This window comes from Panthera onca, chromosome A3, assembly GCF_046562875.1.
Source record: "Panthera onca isolate mPanOnc1 chromosome A3, mPanOnc1 haplotype 2, whole genome shotgun sequence".
NCBI classification, from domain to species: Eukaryota; Metazoa; Chordata; class Mammalia; order Carnivora; family Felidae; genus Panthera; species Panthera onca.
In genome coordinates this window covers 72,617,260-72,644,803 of record NC_138341.1, presented here as the reverse complement: position 1 = coordinate 72,644,803, position 27,544 = coordinate 72,617,260, and the positions used below count along the sequence as shown (strand labels likewise).

At 40.9% G+C, this 27,544-nt stretch overlaps 1 protein-coding gene across 1 annotated transcript in view; it reads left to right on the top strand.

Annotated features, from left to right (window-relative positions):
* Positions 1-3,804: 3,804 nt before the first annotated feature.
* Positions 3,805-27,544, top strand: part of PPP1R21 (protein phosphatase 1 regulatory subunit 21) — a 63,919-nt gene continuing 40,179 nt past the window's right edge. The window contains exons 1-9 of the mRNA XM_060606318.3: positions 3,805-3,939; positions 13,725-13,793; positions 17,034-17,180; positions 19,201-19,302; positions 20,644-20,808; positions 20,986-21,044; positions 22,047-22,141; positions 25,863-25,915; positions 26,409-26,558. Of these exons, the coding sequence (XP_060462301.3) occupies positions 3,883-3,939; positions 13,725-13,793; positions 17,034-17,180; positions 19,201-19,302; positions 20,644-20,808; positions 20,986-21,044; positions 22,047-22,141; positions 25,863-25,915; positions 26,409-26,558 (897 nt within the window). The 5' untranslated portion in view covers positions 3,805-3,882. The remainder of the gene's footprint in view (positions 3,940-13,724; positions 13,794-17,033; positions 17,181-19,200; positions 19,303-20,643; positions 20,809-20,985; positions 21,045-22,046; positions 22,142-25,862; positions 25,916-26,408; positions 26,559-27,544) is intronic.

The following is a 27,544-nucleotide window of genomic DNA, read 5'->3' as shown; positions in this document are numbered from 1 at the left end:
TGTCCTTCTGTGACTGAGAATTCATGCCAGAGCTGATGGCGCCAAGGATGGGCATCTCACCCAAGCTGGACCAGTCAGAGATCTTCCCTAGGATTTTTCAAACTGGAACTAACCAGCTTAGTCTCTTTCAGGAGGCTCAGGGCCAGTGGGCCACTTTGGTTTGCTACTTCGAGGAAGTAAAGGAAGACCTGAGGAAAGGAGCACATAATTGAGAGTGTGAGAGTCAGATCCTTGATCTAAGTTGTACTTGAGATCCTGTGCTCCTTTTTTTTTTTTTTTTTTTTCCTGTTTTTTCTGTGAGCTATTCACACATCTTTCTAGTAAATTCCCCCTTTGGGTCCAAGCTAGTTTGAGTTCAGTTTCTCATACCTGTAGCTGAAAACAAAAATCCTCAAACAATTATGATTTTTAACGTTTTTTTTTTTTTATTTATTTTTTGGGACAGAGAGAGACAGAGCATGAACCGGGGAGGGGCAGAGAGAGAGGGAGACACAGAATCGGAAACAGGCTCCAGGCTCCGAGCCATCAGCCCAGAGCCCGACGCGGGGCTCGAACTCACGGACCGCGAGATCGTGACCTGGCTGAAGTCGGACGCTCAACCGACTGCGCCACCCAGGCGCCCCAAACAATTATGATTTTTAAATGATTTAGTGATCATCATAGCACTTGCATATTTACAGTAATTCCAAGCAACCTTCATTTACACTATTCTCCATAATTATACAATGTTTACAGGCTGGGCACTATTATCGGCAAGCATATGAGATAATTGAGACTTAAAAAAAATTGCTATTATGAAATGTAACACTCATACAAAAAAGTACACAAATCAGAAATGTACCTGATGAAGAGTTATCACAAAGTTAACAGCTGTGTAATTTTCACACAGAAACAACACTAACACCCCCAAAGTCCAATCTCATGCTCCCTTCCAATCAGGTTTCTCACGTTATGGTTTTCACTTCCTTATTTTTTTCCCCTAGTTTTATTACCCAAGCACACATCCCTGAACCTTAAAATTGAATTCTGCCATTTTTTTTTGAACATTATATAAATGAAGTTATGCAATATAACTTTTTGGGGGGATCTGTATTCTTTTGTTCTGAATTGTATTTTGAGATTCATCCAGTAGTTAGCTGTAGCTATAGTTCAGCTTTTTTACTTTATTATTATTTTTTTTAATTTTTTTAACTTTATTTTTGAGAGAGAGAGCATGAGCAAGGGAGGGGCAGAGAGAGAAGGAGACAGAGGATGAACCGTGAGATCATGACCTGAGTCAAAGTGGGACACTCAACTGACTGAGCCACCCAGGTGCCCCTATAGTTGTTTTTCAAAAATTGCTGTTTAGTATTCCATCATATGAATGTACAGTCATTTGTCTATTCTGTTAATAGATAATTTTTTGGCTTTTATTAATAATATTGGCATGAATATTCTTGGTGAATAAATGCATTTTTTTTTTTACTGTATACCTAAGAGTTAAATTGCTAGATCATGAATATGTACCTTTTCAGGTGAGTAAATAATACCAAAATCTTTTCCTAAATGATTTTTCCAGTTTATATTCCTACCAGCATTTTATGAGAGTTTATCCTGTTCTGTATCCTAACACAGTCTTTTTAACTTTAGCAATTTGTGTGGGTGCAAATGGTATCTCACTGTGGTTTTAATTTCACTTCCTCCTGATAGCTAATGAAAACTGAATGCCATTTTGCATGTTTAATGGACTTTTGTATATCTTCTTTTGTGAAATGCTGGTTGAAGTCTCTTGCCTGTTTTTGTTTTTGATTGCCTTTCTCTTTATTGATTTTTAAGAGTTCTTTATATATTTGAATAAGAGACCAAGAGCCCTCTGTTGGATAAATATGTTGCCAGCATCTTCTTCCACTCTGTGGCTTGCCTTTTCACTCACTTAAAGGTGTTTTTTGAAGGAGAGAATTAATTCAGACTTAGCAATTGGGATTTGAAAACACTACATCTGCAACTGACAGAATAACTACACCAAGCAGTGGAAAGTAAATTTCTCATTTCAATAAAATGAACTCACACATGCTCTCTAGACAAAGTTGCACATTCTTTCATTGGAATGTTGTTTCTGAGATGGCAGTTTATGTTTAAACGATTGAAAATTCCATTACATTACAAGCCAGAAAAATATACTTACAATATTTAATTCTGCCGCTTGGTGGTGTCATGGAAAACTAATAATAATGATTTAAAAGGATTGTTCTGAAAGTTTGGGGGACGTAGGACTTGGCTATTAGTAAATTAAAAAACAAAAACATTTTTTTTTAAAGTTTGTAATCCTCTTATATATTGCAATGGCTAAAAAATTCATATAGGCTCAGTCTTTCACTATAAAATCCCAGGTTTACTGATAGCCGAACAAGAAACCAGGATGGCACAAGTAGTTTTTTTAATCATGGAAAATTTCAAGTATCCTAAAATGCCAATATAACTAAGATCTCTGTATCTACTACATAGATAATGTTAGCATCCTGTCATATTTACTTTAAAAAAAATAAAGTTTATGCTCCTTTGTTCTCCTGTTTCATTTCCTTTTCTCTTTTTCTCACTAGAGGTGACCGACCACTATCCAGAATTTGATGTATATCAGCCCAGTTCTTGTTTTCCTATTTTTCCTACATTTCACGTGTTCATGCACAATACAAATGTTTTCTATTTTTAAACGTATCTTTTCATGCTACAGTATAATGCAATTTGCTAACACAGTATTTGGTCATGTTGACATACAGATTTATACAGACATAAACAGATCTAGGTCATTAGTTTTAACTGCTGTGTAGTAATTCATGACACACTTATTTATTCCTCTATCAATTAACATTTTAATATTGCAATAAATGCAATGCCTAGAACAATATCGAATATACACTAGATGCTCCATTAGATCAATGGAGGCAAGCTTTTAATTAAAGAAAAGCGGCAAAAAATACCTCACGCAGACTATTTTTTGCTTCAGTTCTCCAGTTATTTGTCGTTATCATCCACCCTATCTGCAGGAATGGCTGGAGTCATTCCCTAAAATTTCCTAATGCCTTTTTACCCAATTCACTGAAAAAGACTCTGATGTGGTGTGATCATGGGGACGGGGTGAGCGGATACAGTGGGTAGAGAGTGTTCACAAAGAAAACTTCAATGTCAAAATATAAGCCAATGGTTTGTCTGGGCTGGAACAGGAGAGGGTGGCCGCAGCAAGCGTTATAAGTCTGGGGGAGGTCTGACAGTTTACAACGCAAAGCATGTCTGGTGCTACCATGTCCGGATAAGGAGATAAAGGAACATAAAGGTCTTTCTCTCCAAGTACGTTCTGAAAGCTATAACCATCAAACGCCACACGGTTGCCATGAGAACCAGCAGGGGTGGGGGGGGGGGAGAGAAGATCCGCCAGAATTCTTGATGCACTTAGAATGTTTCTTCTTCCGGTCCTTTGCTCTTGGCAACCACCGCCTCTCTCCTCAGTCCCCCGCCCATTCTGTGGGCTCCCGTCATTCTCTTCCTTTTTTGATTCTTTCCTTCTCCATTCTAGGCCGCCATCTTGGGCCATGCGACAAGATGGCGCCCCCTGGTCCTAGAGGCAGAGCCCTGGCGCGCCAGCGAGCCTGCGCACGCACGTGCTCAGGCGCTGGAGGGTGGGGCGGGGACGCCCAGACGCTGCCCCGCCCCCAGTAGTCGCCCCGCCCCTGGTCCCCATCCGCCTTCCTCCCACCCGGCGAACCCGGAAGTGGAGGAGGAGGCGCGGCGGCGGTGGCCGAACGGGCAGGCACTGGCGGAGCCCAACTGGGGAGCGTGTCTGGGTTGGGGGCGGGGGGCGGGGCTGAGCGGCCTGGGCAGCCAGGCCCGGACGGGGCGGGGGAGGCCATGGCCTCCGCAGAGTTGCAGGGGAAGTACCAGAAGCTGGCTCAGGAGTACTCGAAGGTATCCATCGTGGGCGGGGAGTAGGGGGTCCCCGGCCCTGCGGCCTCGGGTTGCCTTGGCAGCTACTCGTCGGGACGGAGGGGAACGGCGAAGGGGACACGCTCGCTTGCCCCTCCTCTCCTCTGGCTTCTCTGTCCACCATTACCATGCCTCCACCTGCAGCTCCCAGGAGATGGGGCCGGGCCGCGTCTCGGTCCGTGTGCGTTTCTGCGGGAAGGAGCAGGAGTTTGATTCTTGCTTCTCACCAAACTAGCGGGCTTGGGACTGGGGTGTCAGCTTCCTGGCTTCTGCCTTTGGTGCTAGTCGGGAGGGGAAGGGAAGGGTAAGGACCAACCCCTCCACTGCTGCTTCCTCAATCTTCCCAGCCCAGTGATGGGAAGGATCAAGCTTTCTTCCTTCTCACAGAGATGAGATGAAGATAAAAGAGATTTATGTGTCCCCACCCAATTCGGGAGGGTGAAAAGAGCCATTCGTGTAAACTGTCTCACTGGGGATGGGTGGTTACGAATGTATTCAGTGCATTGGCAAGATGTTGTCTGGAGATGATTTTGAAAGCTTGAGTGCTAGGGCTGTGTCCTTTTTTCTTTCTTTTCCCTCGGTCACCTGGAGTGGGGCAGAGCACCCGGGTGCTCAATACATGCTGAATTAAGCAAACTAGGGACCTGCCCCTTTGTCGTATTTATGGCACCCGTCTTTAAATGATGGAACCCTTTCCTTGGAAAAGGGTGGTGCTGCTTCTAAGGTGTTGCTGCCCTAAGAATATTCTAATGAAGTTATAAAAGAATCTCACATCTTCAGAAATTGATTTAGCATTCATTAAGCTTAGTTTTCTGTGACCTTTTATCATGGGGGCAATGGGACGACTTAGCCCCCTGTTTACAATTTGGAGAAACGGATGCATTATTTCCTTAGGATTTCATTTAACAAATCCTCAGCAAGGTGAAAGGAAATATTGTTTGAAAAATAAAAGCTGTGCCTAAACATACACACTTACCTCTTTTCACCATCAAATGGGAGTCTTTTGAGATAAGATACTTATTCATTGATGCTACCTCGGGCAAAACTTGTTGCATTTCCATTTGAATTGGTCTTAAGAGCCTGTAGCACAATGTCAGTGATGGCAAGTTTTCAACCTTTGAGGGAATATTTTCTTGTTTGAAAGGGTCAGAAGTTGTTTGAAACATCCATATGATGAAGAAGGTCGGTGAAGAAGGGTACTCAAACTTGGCTCTACTATTTGTGGGTGAAAATGTTTTATGAATATAAAGGGACTGATTTTCTTCTCCAGGGAGTAAACAATCTCAGAAGACAATTCCAGATGGCCAAAGAGAGTTCTAAAAATGTCTTAAGCAGTGACTGCATTGCCGAAATAATTACATAGCCTCCCCAAAGTATTACGAACTTGGAAGATTTTATTTGTTTGGATATAGATGCTCTTTCATTTAACAGACATTTATTATGTGCTTTCTGTGAACGGCCCGCCATGGTCTGTTGAGGGAGGCAGAGTTCCAGTTTAAGGAGCACCCTTTAATAGGATGTTCGAACATTGTACATCCTTATGATACAGTATGACAAGTGTTGGTTCAGTGGGAGCACAGAAGAGATGGAGGGTAAGGGTTGAAGAAGTTAACTGGGAAGTAGGGAAGAGGGAGGGTTGGTAGCATCCCAGGCAAAGGGAAAGGGCTATGTTTGCAGACACGAAAGCACATTAAGATACATGGCAAGATTGGTGAAATATAGTTGGAGAGTTAATTTGGACCTGATCATAAAGGGTTGTGGATGTTAAATATGTTTGAACTTTATCTTTTGAGTAATGTCAAAGGTTTTTAATCAGGGTAATGGTGTTACTTTTAGGAGGGGAACTGGTAACTATGTGGAGGATGAATTGAAAGGGAAAGATTGGTGAAAAGAAGACCAGACTGTAGGCTGTTGGAATAGTTTTGAGGAGTGTAATACAGGCTTGAATCAAATTAGTGACTGTTGAGGTGGAGAGGAGGACCTAGATTTAGGAATTATGATTAAAGTACCTTTTCACTTAGCTTTTTTTTTAGTGCTTTGTTGGTACATAGCACTAAATTTATGAAGAATGTAGAGTGTAGGAGGCACTTATCGTGGTGTCTCATTGATTCTGTGGGATGTGGTGAGTGAGGGGAGACTGAGAGTTGACCCTGCTGTTCTGAGGTGAGGGGATATGACTGCTACTGACAGATGCCACTGGCAGGAAGTTGAGGCAGTTTGGAGTAAAGGGGTGTATTAAAGGTTAGATGCAATTATAGAATTTTAAGGTCGGCAGGCACATTAAAGTTCTCTTGTTCACATAGGAGCTTGAGGTGTTGTTGGAGTAACTGCTGAAAATTTCTAGTGGAGATGGACTGGCTAAAAGTCAGGACAATGGCCAGAGCTTCTGGAATAGTTCCTATGAAGACAATAGTTGAACTGCAAGAGTTAATCAGGGTGGAACACTTTAGGTAGACTCTTTGGGGAACATGGGTGGGAAGCATGTGAAAGAAGGAGGGGATGCTAAGGAGACTCTAAGGAGGTCTGCCAGACTTGAGGTTATTTATCTCCCCAATTAGGCTAGACCATTTTTCATCTTTTTTTTTTTTTTTTTTTTTTTTTTTATTTTTTCTTCAACGTTTTTTATTTATTTTTGGGACAGAGAGAGACAGAGCATGAACGGGGGAGGGGCAGAGAGAGAGGGAGACACAGAATCGGAAACAGGCTCCAGGCTCCGAGCCATCAGCCCAGAGCCTGACGCGGGGCTCGAACTCACGGACCGCGAGATCGTGACCTGGCTGAAGTCGGACGCTTAACCGACTGCGCCACCCAGGCGCCCCCATTTTTCATCTTTTTAATTGCAATGTGATGGAAATTTCAGAACGTAAGAGAACAGAGGTTGGTCAAAAGATTGCATGTGTTTTTATTCTCTGTCAATTCTAGTGCCAAGCAATTCCTAGGTAAAATCTATGCCACCTTCAGCTCTGAGCCTGTGGAAGGGGCTTTCTGCCTTTTATTACCTTCTCTGGTGCAGACATTGTGGGCTAATGTTGAAATCCAGTTATGTCTTTTTCCTTATTTAGGATACGAAGACAAAAGATTTCCTCATAAACAGTAGAAGGAGGCTACAAAGCAAGAGAGCAACAAGCATGATCCCTAAACCAAGGACATTTGCAGAATCTCTTTGTTTTGATTTAATGCAGATCTCAGCCTGTTTTCCAGGAAGGGGCCCATATCTTTCTGGGAACTGTGGTCATATATTTTTCCCTCCCAAGAAGGAAAAAAATGGTCTGAGGAGCTCCCATTAAGGAAACTGAAAGTTTAGTTAGATAAAAGATGGACCATGGGAGGCCAAAGCAGATGAGAATTTCTGAGGCTGATTGCTAAAATATTGAGTGTTAATGGAAAGGGCAGTGAATGTAGAGATTAAGACCCTAGTAGTTTGGGCAATTAGGAGGTCATTGGAGGCTTTTGAAATTTCAGGTTTAATAAAGTTCAGGGGAGGGAAAAGGTGTAGGTAACTGAATTTTAGAGGTTTATGGAGTTAATTGGTAAGAGATACAAGCTACTTCTTTAAGATGTGAGGGAAAGCTAATCAAGGCCTCAGTTACTACATTGTAGATTAAGAATCAAAGATCATTTCTTACATGGTGTCTCTTCCACAGCTTGGTCTGCTGCTGCTTTTTTTTTTTTTTTTAATGTTTTATTATTTATTTTTGAGAGAGAGACAGAGTGCTAGCAGGGGAGGGGCAGAGAGACAGGGAGACACAGAATCTGAAGCAGGCTCCAGGCTCCGAACCGTCAACACAGAGCCCTATGTGGGGCTCAAACTCACGAATCATGAGATCATGACCTGAGCTGAAGTCGGATGCTTAACTGAGTCACCCAGGCACCCCATTCTTCTTCTTTTTTTTTCTTTAATGTTTATTTATTTATTTTGAGAGAGAGAGATTTAGAGTGTAAGCAGGGGATGGGCAGAGAGAGAGCATGGGAGAGAGAGAATCCCAAGCAGGCTCCACACTGTCAGTGCAGAGCCCAACTCGAGGCTTGAACTCATGAGCTGTGAGATCATGACCTGAGCTAAAATCAGGAGTTGGACAATTAACTGAGTGAGCCACCCAGGTGCCCTGGCCTGGTCTGCTTCTGATGCTCAGGTATACCTCATAGAGAAGAGAGGCTTAGAGCACGGAGTCCTGGCTCTGTTGGTTTCAGCCTGCTTTCTTTGTAGGAGCTCCTGTATCCCTGCCTGGCATCATGTTATGTGTATAAGCATGTTTCAAGTTCTGTTTTCTCAATGTATGTTTCACTCTGGGTCAGTGTCTTTCAAAGTGTGGCCCCAGCATCATCAGCGTCTGGGAATGAGTTAGAATTATAAATTCTCAGGTCCACCTGGGACTTACTGAATCTAAAACTGGTGGTTAAACCCAGCAATCTGTGTGTAAAAACCTGTGCAATGATGTTGATGCACACCAAAGTTTGAGAACCATTGCTCAAGGAATGGTATCAGTATTAGCTCTTCCTCAGTTAATCTTTTTGAAGCTCTTTTTGAGGCAGTAAAAACCATTGGGAAAGTCAGACATCCATGATTTCTCTTAACAGTTTACTTTGCAGTTGGTGCTACTTTTAGTTATGAAAGAGATTGCCTTTGGGAGCTTTTTAGATTTACACTCTTAGGAAAGAGCTATTCATATTGGTGAAGGGTCAGTTTTGATTTGGCATGTTTGGTTGGAGCTTGGTGGAACCTGATTAATTGCCCCTTGCTGTAAGGGAAATCAACTCAGGAGCTGGATTAAAATCTAGTATCTTGGATTAAAATCTAGTATCAGTTTTATTTTTTTGTTTTTGTTTTTTGCCCTCATGTGTAGGGTTCACTAGTGAAGTTTGACTGGAAAATAGCATTGTTCAGTGCTATCTAATGGAACTTTCTATAAGAATGAAATGTTCTGTATTTATGCTGTCCAGTAGGGTAACTGCTAGCCATATGGGGCTATTAAGTATTTTCAATGTGGCTAGTACAACTAAGGAACAGAATGTTAGGTTTTATTTATTTATTATTACTTTTTTAAATATTTATTTTGAAGGAGAGAGGTAGAATCCCAAGCAGGCTCTGTGCTGTCAGCTCAGAGCCTGACGTGGAGCTTGATCTCACAAACCATCGTGAGACCTGAGCTAATATTAAGAGTTGGATACCTGAGCCACCCAGGTGCCCTGAAAGAGAGAATCATAAGCAGACTCCACACTCAGTGCAGAGCCCAACGTGATACTCAATCCTGAGACCCTGGGATCGTGACCTAAGCTGAATTCAAGAGTTGGATGCTTAACCAGCTAAGCCACTGAGGTGCCCCTGTTAGATTTTATTTAAATTCATTAGGCACATGTGGCTCTTGGCCACCCTGTGAGAAAGTGCTAGTTTAACCCCTAGATGAGTACATCACAAACACAGAATGTCTCTGACTCACCTGAAGACCTTGTTGAACTTCAGATTCTGGTTCAGTAGGTCTGGGGCGGGGCCTAAGAATCTGCTCCCAAGTGATGCTATTGTAACTGTCTGCAGACCACATTTTGAATAGTAAGGCCTTAGAAAAGCCAGGGGTGTCTTACTCTTCCTCTTTAGTCCAACTGATTTACTTTTCTCGTCACTGGTGAGTCAGCTAGATCGCAGGATTTAGGGGTGGGATTTGTTCTAATGAGTTTCCTTGCATAGGAGCAGGAGCAGAAGGGTTCCATTTGAGGGCAAGTCTGAGAGAAGAAGGTTTCTTTCCTGCCTCAGTGACAATAACTCCAGCCACCACTACCTGGTATTGTATAGCCTACAGGTATTTTATCCCCTTCCAAGGGGGAAGAACAAGTAAGTAGGTAGACCAAGTGAGATTGCCAGCACTTTGGAATACTTAAAATGTTGGGACTGGAAGGAATTTTAGGGATCATCCAGACCAAAGATTCTGAAGCTGGGGTCTGCAGGTGACTTCAGTGTTTTGAAGTTTTGAATCCAGGTTTTGGTGAGGCGTAGGGATGGGCTTAGGGTTGTATGTTGCAACATTACTTTGTAATGAAGGAAAGCTATATGTTTATTAGTTTGTTTTATAGGGTTGTAAAACATGTAAAATGTCAAAATGTTCCTGGTATGAAATAATTAAGTGATTCTAACACAGGAGATTGTTGAGGATTAGATGAGAAAATGTGTATGTGTGATTCATCTCTCTTTCCCCACAAACTCTTGCAACAGTTTGTTCTTGGACATAGTAAACCCCTAACCTTGGGCCAGGTATCCTATCCCAGATTGTCAAAGTGGCAGGAGAGAGATCATAGTTGACTTACTACCACTTTCTCTCTCTCTCTCTCTCTCTGTCTCTCTCTCTCTCGAAATAGCTTTGTGATAAGCCTGACTGAAGCTGGGCTGTTCCAGAACCAGAGTTACATAGAGTAGTCTGCATAGTGGTGTTTAGGGAGTTAGGCTCAGGGCTTTTGAGGGTTCAAGTCATTTGGAGAATTGTCAGAGAGGTACTGTTAAAATAATGACAGCTTTATAGATGTATAATGTATTACATTCAAACACCTTTTGTATACAGTATTTAATTTGATTAATTAACTAAAAATTGATGGATTGCCTCCTCTATCCATGGTATTGATCTTTCATTGTAGGCAGGAAATACAGGGAAGTATGCTGTAGTCTACCATGAATGATAGTTTGGTGACAATTGGGAGATGAGTACAGAAGTTAAACATAAATTAGTAAATGTAAAATTTACTACTTTAAAAAGTAAAATTAAAACTGAGCAGTTTAATAAGAGATGTCATTGCCATCTTTTGGCTGTGTGGGTTTGAGAGTATTTATTGAATTCTGTTACCTAGGTAGCACATATTCAAGAGTGTGTTGATACTGTTGCACAAGGAAAATACTACATGATGGAAGTCAATATTAAAGTCATACCTCTTTTTTCTGAACTTCTAGAGCAGGGATGCCCCAACTTTTTCTGTACAGAGACTAATGGTAACTATATAAGGCTTAGGGCCATACATTTTCTGTTGCAACTACTCGTCCCTGTCATTGTAGCTCAAAAGTAACCCATAGACAATACACAAATGATTGTGTTTCTGTTCCAGTAAAACTTTAAATTAGGTAGCAGGCCAGTATGGCCCACAGGCCTTAGTTTGCCAATCCTTCTTTTTTTTTTTTTTTTTTTTTCAATGTTTTTTATTTATTTTTGGGACAGAGAGAGACAGAGCATGAACGGGGGAGGGGCAGAAAGGGAGACACAGAATCGGAAACAGGCTCCAGGCTCCGAGCCATCAGCCCAGAGCCCGACGCGGGGCTCGAACTCACGGACCGCGAGATCGTGACCTGGCTGAAGTCGGACGCTTAACCGACTGCGCCACCCAGGCGCCCCTTGCCAATCCTTCTTGTAGGGAAGTGAAGTTCTAGTAAGTCCTGCTAGTTATCTTTCATTGTGCCTTTTAAGTTGTAAGCTCTTTGCAGACCACTTCTTTCCACCATATCATTTAGCACAATGCCTTATACCAGGCAAGCTTTCATAAATGTTATCTGTTATCCTTCTGATTCATTCTAGTAATAAGAGTTCTGTTTTGGGTCTCTTGGGTGGCTCTGTCAGTTAAATATCTGACTTTGGCTCAGGTTGTGATCTCATGGTTGGTGGGTTCGAGCCCCATGTCGGGCTCTGTGCTGACAACTCAGAGCCTGGAGCATGCTTCAGATTCTGCGTCTCCCTCTCTCTCTGCTCCTGCTCTGCTTGCACTCTGTCTCTCAAAAATAAGTAAACATTAAAAAAAAAAAGTTCTGTTTCCATTCGTGGGGACTTTTAAGATTTAGAAAGTGTTTTCATGTAAGTTTCTTTTTCTGGTTCTCACAACAACGTCAGAAGAAAGAAGATAGGGTAGCTGTATTCACCCATGTTATAGACCATTTAACTGAGATTCAGAACGGTTAAGTGAATTTTTCAAGTTTGTATTGTCTACTGATTGGCAGAGCAAGATTTGGGTCTTCTTTCTGTTGTGGTAGTGAACTGTATCTTTAACTTTCTAAAAATAGAAAAGCTTATTTTTTTAAATCTGCATTTTGCTCAAGCTGTTGAATATCCTGTAGTATTCCTGCTTTTCTTCTTGAATTCTTAGCTAAATTTTCTAATGAGTTTCACATACTCAGCTTAAGATTTAGTATTCAGATATTCCTATTTTTCTTTGTTTGTTTGTTTTTTGGCACAGAGGAGGGTCATTTCTGTTCTCAGGAGACAGATCTGAGTTATGTAGAAGTAGTAGATTTTTTTTAAGCGCACAGATAAAATCATCCCATGCGTTCTTTTTCTCAGAGAAAGTCTTCCATTGTCTCCCTACTGCACCGTTAGATTATTAGTCTGTAAACCTTTTGCTTTGGCTACATTGGACTTGTGTATATACCTACATGCTCAGCATTATCCTTGCTGAGAACTTTCTGTTTACTATAGAAGGAGATTTAGTCTTTTAAAACCCTGTAAGTGGTGGTTATATAGAGGTATACATAAGGAAAATTCATTTAGCTGCATAATTCTTGATTGGTTTGCTTTATTTAAAATACAGTTGGGGGCACCCAGGTGGCTCAGTCGGTTAAGTGCCTGACTTCAGCTCAGGTTATGATCTCATGATCTGTGCGTTCAAGCTCCACATTGAGTTGTGCTTACAGCTCAGAGCCTGGAGCCTGCCTCAGATTCTGTGTCTCCCTCTCTGTCTGCCCCTCCCCTGCTTGCACTCTGTCTCTCTCTCTCTCAAAAATAAACAAACATTAAAAAAATTTTAAAAAAATAAAACAGTTATACTTCAATTAAAAAAATAAAGCCCAAGTCCTACCTCTTCAGAGACTCCCCCAACTTCTCCTGCCTACTTCTTTTCTCATTTATATGTAGCTTTAGAAAATGGTAACCAATATTGTCTAATGGCATTATGATTCTGGAGTAAAAACTGCTGGGGTCTGAATCTCAGCATTGCTACTTAACTTCTCTGTACTTCAGTTTGCTCATCTGTAAAATGGGCATAATTATAGTACCTACTTCATAGGGTTGTAAGGATTAATGAAGTGATACATGTAAAGCATTTAGGACAGCGCCTGGTATATAATGAGCTTTCAGATGTTAGCTGCTATTACTGACTTCTGGATTGAGTCTGCTTCTTAGTTGCTTTCATATACTACCTTAGCTGATGCCTTATTGCAAGTGTACCATTCCCGAGGCTATTGTGGGTGATGATATTTGCATGACTAATATCAGGCACAGTATCCTGCTGGGCATGTTTAATGCCCTACACTTTGATTTTCTGTAGGGTTTTATAAGTAGTCCGAATGTATGTATTTTACAAATGAATGTGTGCCAGAGGTTCAAGGAAAATGGCATACACAGTACCTTGTTATTTATTGTATTACTTTCTATTAGTTTTAATATTAGTTTATTGTATTAGTACTTAGTTTATTGTGTTTGTTTTTTTTTTTTTTTTTTTTTTTTTTTAAAGAAGTGACTTGGTTTTATAGAAAGAACCATGTACTGGGTGGAAGTCAAGAGAACTGGATTTTAGTCTTGATTTTGCCACTGATTAGTATTACATCATTGGGCAGCTCAGCCTCTGTGCCTTATCTGAGGAAATGACAGAATGATGATATCTACTATCCTCTTCCGGGCAAATATTTCTATTTTCATATATATGTGAGAAGATAGTTACTCAGTGTAATGATCCTGTGAAGTAAGGGTAAATGATTTCCTTGCTATTGCTTTATATTAAAAATTAATTATTGCTTCCTCTGTTTTCAGCTTCGGGCTCAGAATCAGGTCCTGAAAAAAGGTGTTGTGGATGAACAAGCGAATTCTGCTGCTTTAAAGGTAAGAAACCTGTTTCATATTTGTACTGTGAGGGTAAGTCATTGTTGGGCGATACTCAATGCAAGGAATTCAGCTGGTTTTCTGGTAAGGTCTCAACAATGATACTGATTCACTAGGGATAGGAGAAGGTAATATAGTTTTTTGTATTTAACTTTCCTACTTGCTTAGGTAATGAACGTGATGCACTTTGATTTCCTTGCTAAAAAGTATAAAAAAGTATCATTTGACTTTATCTCGTGCTTTCCCTTATACCTCATGGCCTCTCTTTAGCTAAATTTATCTGAATTAATGGGCCTTCTTATATGTCTTCATCACTAGATAGCACTCTGAGGGGGTCTGTGTCCTATTCACATTTATATGCCCAGCATTCAGCAGATGGTTGTCCCCTAATAAATGGATTTGAAAGTGTGAACCATTTAGTCCATTGATCTTGCTTTTGGGTTGAGGTATTTCATAGTAATAACCTCTGTAAATCAGGTTACTCTGAGTGATACATTTTATCATCAGCATCTTTGTTCACTGAGGGGAGAAATATAATAGGAGATGAAGGAATTTGTTTCTGCCTCATTCTAGTAGGCATGTCATAAATATTGCTTAGTGATATATATTTTTTAATTTTTTAATGTTTATTTATTTTTGAGAGAGATAGGGAGACAGAGTGCGAGCAGGGGAGGGGCAGAGAGAGAGGGAGACACAGAATCTGAAGCAGGCTCCAGGCTCTGAGCTGTCATCACAGAGCCCGATATGGGCTTGAACTGCAGGATCATGACCTGAGCCAAAGTTGGATGCTCAACCAATTGAGCCACCCCGGGGCCCCTGATTAGTGATATTTTTAATTGAATAAATTAATTCTAGAATATAGATTTCTTCATGGCCTGTTTCAGTTAAATATACTGTCTATGTTATTCTTCACTCTTTCCCTTGCCTGATTTTTAGACAAAAGGGATTAGGATTCCCTTTACTCTTATTTCTTCCTGGAGTAGCCTCCAACCAGTGACCTATCCTGGGTGGTTCCACGTGGGTAACCCAGAAATATGTACTTTTACTTATAGTGTTGGACCCTACCCTAGAGAATTCTGCCTTGAGAGTGCCCCGTCCTCAGGTGCTGTTGCACAGACTTGGCGCTGAGGCAGCTCAGAACACCGTACCCATACTTCCGAAGCTGTCTGCGCCCAAGCCAAGATTAGTAAGCATGAGCTTTATACTTAGGATTTGTTAGTCAAGTTATTATTTTGCCTAAATCATTGAAGAAGTGATCATTACCTCTCTTAAAGGTATGTATGTATGTATGTATGTATTTATTTATTTATTTATTTTAGGTTTTTAAATTTATTTTGATCGAGAGAGGGAGAAGGAGAGAGAATTCCAAGCAGGGTGTGCCCATCAGTAAGAAGCCTGATGTGGGGCTCAGACTCATGAACCACGAGATCATGACCTGAGCTGAAGTAAGACACTTAAATGACTGAGCCACCCAGGCTGCCTCTCTCTTAATGATGTTTAAAACTGGGGAAGATATTTCCTGGAGTGTCTTAGTAGCCCACTCTGGCACATGACCGCATCCCGTTGCTGGTTGTTTGGTTAACTCTACGATGGTGGCAGTGGTGGCGACATTGGTGATGGTGACTATTGAACTCTTCACTGTGTAACAGGCATCGTGCCAAGCACATTACATCTGCTCTGTCAGTTAGTCTTCACACAACTCTGTGAAGGCAGATAACATTATCATCATCTCCCATTGCAGAAACTAGGGTGTACAGAGAGGTTGAAATAGCTGTCTTTTGAAATTGATGATTGGTTAATGGAGTTGAAGCATTAGTCAGAGGTGATTAATTGTAAGGATGTAAAGAAATAACTGTTTTACTATTCATTATAGTGGTCATTATAGTTATAGTAAGAATGGCAATTTGCTTGTTTGCTCAATGGGAATATTAGGATGTCTTCTGTTACAGCAGCCTTTTGATAATATTGGGTTTGCCTCTTCAGTGAGTTGTTAGATACTGTCAGCATTCCTTGATTTGGATTTCTTTAATTTGAAATATATGATAATTTGGATATGGGCAGGTCTATGTTTACCATTAAACTGCAAGCAAAAATTAAGGGCTTACTGAGTAAGGGGCGCTTGGCTGGATCAGTTAGTAGAGCATACATACAGTCAGGAGTTCCATATCGTGATCATAGGGTCATGAGTTTGAGCCCCACGTGGAGCATAGTTTACCTAAAAAAATAATTAAGGGCTTACTAACAATCAATAGAAAAGAAAAATTGTTTCTCTACTTAATGGAAACATTATTCTATCGCTCTGGCTGCTCTCAACATGCAAATAATGTCAGTAGGTTGCAGATACCAGACTTTGGTTTCTAGGTTGCTGTTGCAGTATACTTATATTAGTTTATCATTGAGCTTGACCTCATCTTAGCATTGCAGTGGTTTTTCAGTGAAAGTAATAAACCTACACATCTTGAAATATGCAGTAGTATTTGGTCATCTGTGTTCGATAACCAGTGAACACAAAGTTGTCAGAATGTCATAAGTAAAGTTACTGAGAATAATATTTTTTTAAAAATAGAGTGAAGCTAAGTATTTCCCTAGCTTTCCATTTTCTTACCCCATTATAGTATAAACAGTTCAGAATGGGCAGCGAAATATATGTTGTTTAAAATATAGATTTTGTTTCTATTTTCACTTAAAACTTTAAAGTAATTGATGTACGGCAAACGGCATCTAAAAATATTCTCATGTTAGGATAATACTGATTTTTGACCTGAGAAATCACAGTGTCTTGGAAAGACTTCATTTTGGCTGACTTAAATTCAGGGCGGATTTATGGGGAAAAAAATGAATGCAAATAAATTTGCTTCCCATTCTTACTGAAGGGCGTCATCAGTGAGTATGAAGTTCTCTCTCACATTTCAAGTTTATAAAATTGTAGCCTCAGGCTTTGTGCCTCCTCACTGCCAGACACATACGCAACAACATTATGGAACAACATACAGTTGTAGGTATTTTACTTTAAGTTGATGACTGTCTGTTACTTCAATATATATGCTTTATTTTTATTTTTATTTTTAAATTTACTCGGTTTGGCCAAATAGCTGAAAACATGGAATTGGCATGATAAACATACAATGTGAATTCCCTACAGCAAGAGGTTTTAATATTTTAGTGAAACAAAAATAATTTCATTATCTCTAAACCTTAAGGTAAAATTGTAAGGAATGGTCTGTTTTCACTTGGATGTAGGAACAACTGAAAATGAAGGATCAGTCATTGAGAAAACTGCAGCAAGAAATGGACAGTTTGACATTTCGAAATCTGCAGCTTGCCAAGAGGGTAGAACTACTTCAAGATGAATTGGCTGTAAGTGAACCCCGAGGCAAGAAAAACAAGGTAGGTCAAATACAAGCAAGTTAGTGAGACCTTGTCTGCGAGGTACAGACATCTACAGGCCATCTGGGTTTTAACAGAACACCTCATCTCCACATTCCCTAATTTTCCATTATTATGGCTGGATGTCGGGTCAAGGAAGCAGCAGACATTTGCTATTTGTATATATACTTATGTATATACTGGTCAAATTTACTGCTTTCAGTTACACTAAGTCGCTATTAACTCAAGGTAGGGCAAATCAAATGTGAGACTGTGTTAAAGTGTAACAGCTCATGTGAAAGTAGCAGTCGAAATACTCATTCCTTATGCTTGAAAGTTTGCTGCAGATATTTCTTAGTATTTATTCTTAGGAGGCCAATTTAGGATTCTTGTGTGGCCATGTAAAAGTAAACTTTTTCCATTATGGTTTGTATAGTGAGACAAGATCCTCATTGCCATGAGATGGGTGGTCTGGTACTTTGGAGCACTCTGCGACTAAGAAGTTGCATTTTTTTTGAAGGGTTGGGGCTAGTGATTGAATCTTTAAGTCTTGTGTGTATGTAGAGTGGCACCTGGCAAACGTATGGCTTGAGGCAGTAAGAGTAGAAGGATGGGAGGGAAGAAGAAGGCACATAGCAACTCTGAAGCAGTGTGGTGTGGAGGGAAGGGCACAGGCTTTGGAGTTAAGCCCATGCTTGAATTCTTCATCTGTCATTTTAGTCTTGCAACCTCAGTTTTCTTATCAGCAAAATGGGGATGATACTCTCAGGTTTGTTGAGTAGTAAATGGGATTCTGTAAAGGTGGCTGGAACTGTTTTTGCCATATGATAGGCAATCAACAGAATTATACGTTAGTACCTTTCCATACACATTTCCTCTACATGAAAGAATTCTCTAGAGTGGTAATTTTCAAATAAATGGAGAACAGAGAGAGTGAAAGCAGGTATCTATTAGAATCACTTGGGAAATTTTGTCAAAATACGCATGCTCTGGAGATTCCTTGGGGAAGGAACAACCATATGTTGGTTGTTCAAACAGCCTCCCCAGGTTGGTGAGATCCCCTCCCATGGATGTTTTCTCAGAGGTTTGGGTGTAACAATTCTGAATTAATGTTAATTAAAGCTTTCCAACTTGGGAAGCATTGTGACCCAGAATATGTCATTCGGCAGTCTTGCTTTGTGCAGCTCTTGTGTCCCAACATAATGGATATTTAATGTTTTATTTTTAATAAAGCTACTCCATTTTCAAAGGGCTTTCCAGTCATTGGCTCACATTGGATCAGTAAGTAACTTCATTTTAAGTGAGGAGTGAGGGCACAAGAAAGGCAGAGAAGGGTGGTGACTGATGTCTGAACACAGTTTCATTGTTAGGCTATCCCTGGAATAGTCTCAGCTCTTGTATTCCATGAAAACAAATGTTCATTATTGGCTTTCTTAAATAGTGCTATTCTTCTATGTAGAAAAAGTTAATATTAGTAAAAAAGGGAAAGGAAGGTGTTTTTGAGCTTTTTCCCTCCGTTTATTTATAATAGCTTTATTTTATATGGTTGTATATTTTTTTAAAAATTAGATATTTATGTGAAATTTTGTGTGAATTTGTCCTTGTGAATGCTGATTTATTACAATTTCTTAAAGGAGTTTAACAACTCAGACTCATGGAATTGTTAAAACTGTCATTTCCCAAACCAAAAGATCAACTCGAAATGATGTTTTGTAGCATGTTTTTATTGCTAGCTTTCTGGGCCTGCTATGTCTCCCAATAGAATCACTCCCGGACTGATCTGCAAAGAATAGTGAACCTTATCTGTTCTTTATTCCCTTTATCTCCTTTTTAAGCTCTTCTGCTTGTTTCAATATTTGCAGTTCCTACTTGTGTCAAATAGGAAAAGTTAAGTGATGGATTGTATACCTTTTGCAGGATTGTTTGAGAATGGTGCACACATAGAAGAGACAGGCTACTAAGGTGATAGAGAATCTGTGTACCTTAGGATGTTTCCCTAAAGGATGAAAGTTATGTGGACATAATTTATTCTTTCCATCAGAAAAGTGGAGAATCTTCTTCTCAGTTGAGTCAAGAGCAGAAGAGCGTCTTTGATGAAGATCTACAAAAGAAGATAGAAGAGAATGAACGGTTACATATACAAGTGAGAAAATCTTTCTGTTTTTCCAATGACTTAAAGATGGGTCGTATGATGGGGCGCCTGGTTGGCTCAGTCGGTTGAGCATCTGACTTTGGCTCAGGTCATGATCTCATGGCCTGTGGGTTCGAGCCCCGCGTCTGGTTCTGCGCTGACAGCTCGGAGCCTGGGGCCTGCCTCGGATTCTGCATCTCCCTCTCTCTCTGCCCCTCCCTTACTCGCACCCTGTCTCTCTCTCTCTCTCTCTCTCTCTCTCTCTCAAAATAAACATAATTAAAAAGATGGCTCATATGATCTGGAATGTGGAAAAACCAATGCAGGACAGCGCAGAGTATTTTGTGTATGTATTTTAATGTCTCCTGTGGTTGTTATGTATATATGTCACTGTCATTCATTCGCTTCTTAAATCTCTTTCATATCTTAATCTGATGTGTGCTTTGAAGTACACATTTATTTAAAGGACAGCAGAATAACTTTATAACTTAACAGTACAGTACTAAGCACTGTTCATTTTAGCTAGAAAATGATGAGATGGATCATTTAGATGAGGGCTTATCAAAAAGAAGTGTTTGTGTTTTAAGTTACTACCATTTAGTTGGTTTGTATCTGTTCACCTGTTGGTCTGTAAGGTCTGTTAGGGTACACACCATGTCATTTTTTTATGCCTTTCCCCAGGACAGGGTCTCTCTCTGTCATGGCAGGCACTCATATATTTATGGAATGTTGAATAATCAGTGTTTGCCTCCCAACATACAGCATATTTTAAGAGTCATACTGTAATATATCCAGCTGTGCCTCCTGAATTTTTTGTCAAATGGTGAGCGTAGTGAAATGGTGGAAAATAAATATGTGTATATTGCACTCTTTTTGCGAATGTTAACAAAATGAGCTTTTGATCTTATTAAGGAAAGGAGTTTTACCTGTTTTAGGAATAGCAACTATTTGAATTTGGATTTTTTAATTGTGGAAGTTAGCGTAGCAGAAAAGTTATACCCTGGTCAGTTGAATTCTCTCTGTGTGCCAGAAGTTGTTTGAAAGAAATCCGTGAGATTGAGAGGGAGGAGGTATAGGCTTTGGCATGGATCTCCTGTGTTCACATCTCGTTTCTACATTTGACAAGTTATGTAGACCCTTGAAGCCTTGGTTTCCGCAAGTGTGAAGGAGAGATAACAGCACTACCTCTGACCTACTGTGAGGATCTTGTGAGATCATGCCTGTGCGGGTTTTGCATAGTGAGCATATGCAACGGGTGGAAATTGCTCAATGAATAGTCACTGCTGTTATTTTCCTCTTCATTTGTACGTATTAGGATATCGTGAAAAGATAAAAATGATCTTTTCTGTTCAGTTTTTTGAAGCTGATGAGCAGCACAAGCATGTGGAAGCAGAGCTGAGGAGTCGACTGGCCACCCTGGAGATGGAGGCGGCCCAGCACCAAGCTGTGGTTGATGGCCTGACGCGGAAGTACATGGAAACGATCGAGAAACTGCAGAATGACAAGGCCAAACTAGAAGTAAGCCCCACTGTTGGTGAGAGCACATTAAGAGATAGTCAAGACTCTTGTAAATCTGTGCACTTGACGGAACGCAGAGTTAGTCATTCAAGGGGAGGCGCTTGCCTGCAGTGTCCCCTAAGTGTGCTCTCATCTATAGCCTGAGCCATCTGCTTTTCTTTTTCTTCTAAAATTCAGGTAAAATCTCAGACTCTAGAAAAGGAGGCCAAGGAATGTCGGCTTCGAACAGAAGAATGGTATGTGGAAACGTGAATTCCAAGGGGCCCTGAAGTAAGAATCAGAAGACCTGAGTTTTGGTTTAGCAACTCTTCTCTCTCAATTTTCTCACATTTGAAGTGAGCTGGGAATAGGCCATCTCCGGGGTCCTCCTCAGTTCTGTTCTCTCCGGGGCCTTATGCACTCTCGGTGGAGTGGCTTGTGCGTTAGTCCTCAGCCTGTGCAGATGTTTGCTGCCGTGGCCGATCGCGTTCTGGGGCTCCTGTACTGAGGACTGGGTGCTTTCTGTTTCAGACTGCGCTGAAGAGAGAGCCTTCTGATAACCCCAGGGAGGAAAACTGACTCCTTATCACTATGCCAACCTTTTAATGGTACATTTTGAATAAAAGAGAGGTTATATGATCTAATTTGGAGATACCTAAATCTTAAAATTTGATGAAGTGATGGGTGGTAAAAGCATACTCCAGTATTTATTTGATGAATGACATAATATTTTAGGTTTTTACAGAATCAGTCAACGTGTATTTCTTCAATTTAGTTGCATTGGTGGAATTATATGCATGGTTTAGATGTATACCTCTACTCATAATTGAATCAAAACCAGAGAAATTATCAGATTTTGAGCCCAAGGGGAAGACGAATCTGATAGAATACTTAAAAAAGAACTTTACTGTAATACTTGAACAAACATTTGTGTGCCATAAAGAGAAAATTTGTGATTTTGAAATGGCTCTAAGATTACTTTGCACTTGGGGAAATAAACTGATAAGATTGTATTAGATACTGGGACTGTGATAAATTCTGACAGTCTTCAACGTCATTCAACAGAAGTCTCAAGGGCTTCAGAATTGAGGCTTAGTGTTTTTCTTATCTTCATCTTTTAATAACTGTCTACCACCAAGCATTTCCCAGTGTCAGGCACAATTCTCTGAAAGCCTGATACCAGCTGTTGTGGTAACAAGGAAGTGAGGATCCACTGTCTGACTGGCAATAATGTGGTTTTGTATTTTTTTTTCTTTCAGTCAATTACAGTTAAAGAACCTTCATGAAGATTTGTCAGGTAGATTAGAGGAGTCCTTATCAATCATCAGTGAAAAAGTACCTTTTAATGATACAAGTAGGTATTAATGTACAGTTATTCTTTATGTGCAACTTTGAACCTGTCTATGGTAATGAACTAATTAAAATCATTTTTAATCTATGTGGCAAAAAACTTCATTGGCTCAACACAAGATTGCTTTCTTTTTGTTTTTTTTGATCAGCTTTGGCCCTCATGTTTCATAGGGAGACTGACTCCAGAGTTGGCCTTCTTGGAAAAACCTCAAATCCACATTTTTTAATTGCACATATTTAGCATATCCCAAGGTAAAAACCATCCTGCACATAAAATACCTGAAAATTTGTGTAAGAAAAGTTGCTCATGGTGGGGGGAGTGGGGGAAGGGCAGTGGGCGATGGATCTTCTCAGCCTCGTGTCTCCTGCTCAGTGATACAGAGCTGAGTTGAGTAAGTCCTGCTTCCTCTTCATCCTGAGAATGGTCTGGTAATTTACATAGCCATATCAAGAAAAATAACTTTTTTAAAAAAAGAAAATCAACTTACATGTATAATAGGTACCAATTTTGTAACATTTAGATAATTAAATCAGAACCTTGAAAACAAAGAATATATTTTATTTAATTGCGTGGAATTTTGAAGCCTATATTCAATTAAGTACAGATTTCCCTTCTTACAATTACATGATTGAAATTTTTTACTTCCCCTAAATTTTTCTTCTGGAAGAACTAAGAAAAGAGGAAACAAAAGACACCAAAAAACCCCAGCAGTTTGATCTAACGCTAAAATCAGCATATGTCATTATTATATCAGAAACCTAAGGTCCTCTGAAAACAACACCTGTTTCTAGTTTCTACATTAATGTGAATAGTGCTAGCATACTTTGATCCCCTAGACTTGAAATCTTGGTATTTCATTTTCCCTTTAATCCTTGTATCAATTTGTCATCAGGTTCTAATAATTTCCTTCTGGATCTCTTTTTTAAAATTTTTCCCTTTCCAATACTAGTTGTCACCCTACCTACTTTAGATCCTTACCATGTCACTGTGGGTTACTTCTTTGAGTTCTGAAATATTTAGAGATCATTTGCTGAGTGCCTAGGTGGGTAGGGAGCACAAGGGATACAAAAATCTCTAAGAAATCTCAGGGTACCCTGAAGGAACTTGTAGTTCAGAAGGGGAGAGAATAATGTATAGAAATGTCTAGAAATGTATAAAAAAGACTCTTGGGGTTTCAGAGGAAGGACAGATTACTGCTAGAGGGTTGTTTGGGGAAGTCTTTTGGAGGAAGTGTGCTTTGAACTGGGCCTTGAGTAGGTTTTTTTGGGCTGAGATGCAGGAGAACCAGCCAGGGGATTGAGTGGAGTGTAGTATGTGGGACAAAAGGTGCCATCACAGTCTGATGAGCAGTAATTAGTTAAGTGTGACTGGGAGGTGGGGGCAGTGACGGGTGAGTTCTGAAAGGCTGAGAGGGGCCGGACCCAAGGAGTTGGGACGTAATTCACGAGACAGTGGAGGTGTTTAAGCTTTTGAATGTCACGGTGAGATCTGTGGTCTCACAGAGTTGGTCTGCCAAGGGTGTAGACTGCCCTGGAATGGGCAAGGGGCCAAGACTACCGTGATGCTAGTCTTGGTGTCCTGTTATGGAGGCTGGGGCCTGAGTTGTCAGGGCGATAGATGCAGGCAGGCAGAGGAGTGTGAAGAAGCAGTGTGGGGGAAAGATGTGGCACTGTTGACAGAAATCAAAGAGGCAGGTGAGAGGCAGGTTTATGGAGGAGAGGGGTGGCGAGCTTAACTTTGTTGTTTAATATTCTGGCGGATCAGAGTATGTCTAGCTGTCTATTGGTGTATGCATTTCTAATAAAAGCCCAGACCTCGGAGAGAGACTGAAGTTGACCCTGGGGGGATGAATGGGCTTTGAGAATGTTGGGAATGAGGGGTATAAAGTGCAGAGAGGCCCGTGTAGTACCCTTGAAGAGCTGTGATCAGGAAGGAGAGAGGCTGGAGTGGAGATGATGGCGAACTGGGGAAATGGGGTGCCATGGGAGGTGGGGAAGGGAGTGTTCAGCCTGGTGGTGCTGGGCAGCAGTTCTAAGTTGTAGCATTCCTGCAGGGAGCTCAGAGAGGGTGATGGACAGTAAAGGTAGGGAGCTCAGACAGGGTGATGGACAGTAAAGGCAGGGAGCTCAGAGAGGGTGATGGACAATAAAGGCAGGGAGCTCAGAGAGGGTGATGGACAGTAAAGGCAGCTGCTTTGGTGACTTGGAGAAGAATGTTTTTACACAGGATAGAGGTGGATACCAGATGGCCGGCAGAGGGTTAGAGGTGCATGGGTGCTGAGGAAATAGGCAGACATGAGGAAGACATGCTGTTCTTTGAGCAGGGGGAATGAAGGAGATGGAAAAGGTTGGGAGTAAAAGAGAAGGCGTTGTATGCAGGGGATGCGTAAGGGCAGAGGACTCAGTATGATAGAGGTAAAGGGGAACAAGTTACTATGGGGATAGAGTTTAAAAAGCTGCAACAAATGCTTTTTTTGAAGGTAATTTTGAAGAAGTAGGGAGGAGAGGGGGTGGTTGATGGACTAGGCCGTGAGGAGTCAGAAGGAGCTATTGCTGGGGACCCAGGGGAAGGGTTGGCTGAGGACAGGATATGTGATGCCATGGACTCTGAGGTGGAGGGTAGGGAACATAGGAACCCTTTGGTCTTCGGCCCTGGTCTTCCTGGTGTTGTAGGGGGAGGCTACCCCATCCGTGGGGCAGAGGATGAGACAGGGAATGGTGTTTGAGGCTTAAAATGGAAAAGGCTTGGAACAGGTGCCTTGGGAAGGGACACAGCAATGAAGTCATGGATTGCAGAGTATCACTGAGGCCCCCTTAAGTTTGGTAAATTAGGTTGTCATGGACCCTGATCTCCTTTCATGTTAGCAAGAGCAGTGTTGGAAATGATGGGCCAGGCTGGGAGGGAAAACAGGCAAGGCCCCTAAGAGAACTGATAGGAAAATAGTCCAGTTGTGGATGGGAGACCAAGCCCTTGGTGGAAATGGGGCTGTAAGAGAGAACTGGATGAGAGCGGCATAGGGACTTTCTGAGTTGGATTTGGACACCAGATCTTTCTGATTAAGGACCAGGCAGAGGAGGGAGGGTTTGAGTGGCTGTAGAGATTCATAGGGATGGAGGCGGGGATTGAAGTGTGAAGCCAGGTGAAGCTAACAGGTTGATAACAGAGTCTGGGATAGAGACAACGACTGTGAGAAAGATGAGGAGACCAACCCAGAGAAGTTAGCATTGAGTTGTTGGGATCAGCAGTAGCAGACCGTGGTAGACTGTCAAATATTGTACTGTCATGAAAACAGTGATATTTTTGGATGATTGGTGTGGCAGCTGTGTGCAGGGTTATTTTAGAAAGGAGCATGACTGAAGATAGCAAGAACATCATGGGCCTAAGTAATCTTGATAGGCCTCAAGTTTTGGAAATATTTCTTAGAAACAGAAACTCAGGGTTTATCTTACAGTTAAAAAAATTTGGGGGTGCTTGGCTGGATAGAGCATATGTCTTTTGATCTCAGGGTCATGAGTTCACACCCCACGTTAGGCATACTTAAAAAAGATCAAAAGTTTTACTTTAAGAAACAACTGATTCCATATAAACTCCATTATTCTCTTACACTATGATCATTTACAATTCTTATGTAAAGCTGATTCTGCTGCAGAGCATTTATTTTTCAGTTATGCAGCTTCTCTGTAAATGTAAAATGAATTAACATGCATCCATTTTTGTTTTGTAGAATATAGTCAGTATAACGCTCTGAACGTTCCACTCCACAATAGGAGACATCAGGTAATGATGATGTTTTTATTTTCAGCGATGTGTATGTCAGACTTTTCAGAAACAAGAATTTATCGGTTTGGGCCTCTGTTTAGTGCACTAAAAACCATGTGTTTAACTTTTGCTTCACTTTGTCATACATTTCTAAAAAATTGCATAGTCTGCTGTTCATTGAATTCATAAATAATACAGATTTTTGTTCTCTCTCATCTGATAACTTTAGAATGGAATTATGGGATGCAATAATTTTGTGAGTCCTACTTTTCTTCTAGGTTGGTGGACTTGTGCTTATATGGTCTAGGTTAAGTGGAAGAGGTCTATTTTCTAAAACTGGTGGCATTCTAATTTACTTAGGAGGGAATATTAAAATCCAAGTGGGAGCAAATAAATTTAAATTAAGGAATAATTATACTAGAATTTAAGTGTTTTCTCTAAAAGGGGACTTACTAAAGTTGTTTGAGAATAGTAATTGGAGAGTTGACTTTATATACTTTCCATTTAAAAGCTGAAGATGCGGGACATTGCTGGGCAGGCCCTGGCTTTTGTTCAAGATCTTGTGACGGCTCTACTGAACTTTCACACCTATACAGAACAGAGGATTCAGATTTTTCCTATTGATTCTGCCATTGACACTATATCTCCGTTGAATCAGAAGGTAAAGTTAATTCAGGATACCTTTCTTTGCCCTGAACAAGTAGGAGGACACGTTATCTTTTCAGACCACTACTGTGCATCAGCCAACTACCATGGAGGACATGGAAGAAAACTGTAAGTCACGGTCTTTACCCTCAAGATAAAATATGGCAAACATGGAGATTCTTAAGAAATTAAATAGTAGGGGGAAGTGTGGGTGGTAAGATCAGTAAGTGAAGTGAGGTCATCAAGGAGGGAAGATTGCTGTTGGTGGTAGTGTCTGGGAAAGCTTCTTTGGCGGTTTGAATGGGCTTTGAAAAATGAGCGGGAATTGAATAGGAGGAGAGAAATAGGATGGGTTTTTTTTCCTCCAGAAGAGGATATAAGACATGAGCAAAGTCGTGGAGTTAGAAGGCATAATGAAGTGTGTGTGGGGGGGTGGGGCGGAGGGAAGGGAGCAGTGAACAATCTGTTTTGGCAAGAGTGTCAAGTCTTTTAAGTGGAGGAATGGGAGGTCAGGTTGCACAGAAAAAAAACATGGCTCCAGACTCTAGAAGGCCCCTGGGCAGGCCAAGGCCCAGACTTTTTGCGTCGTATGTAGGATGGAGGACTTCAGTAGTTTTTTGACCGGGATGTGGCATAAGGAAAAGTGCATTTTATTGTTGGAAAAGTTAATTTGCTGGCATTTTTCTCTTTCCTTGTTTATACTCCCTGTGTAACTTTCTTCATTGGATATGTTTAAATTAAAGAAAAAAAATTTTTTTTAATGTTTATTTATTTTTGAGAGAGACTGAGACAGAGCGTGAGTGGGGCAGGGGCAGAGAGAGAGAGAGAGAGAGAGAGAGAGAGACAGAGACAGAATCCGAAGAAGGCTCCAGACTCTGAGTTGTCAGCACAGAGCCTGATGCAGGGCTCAAACCCATGAACAGCAAGATCATGACCCGAGCCGAAGTCGGACGCTTAACCGACTGAGCCGCCCAGGTGCCCCTGGATATGTTTAAAAGCAAA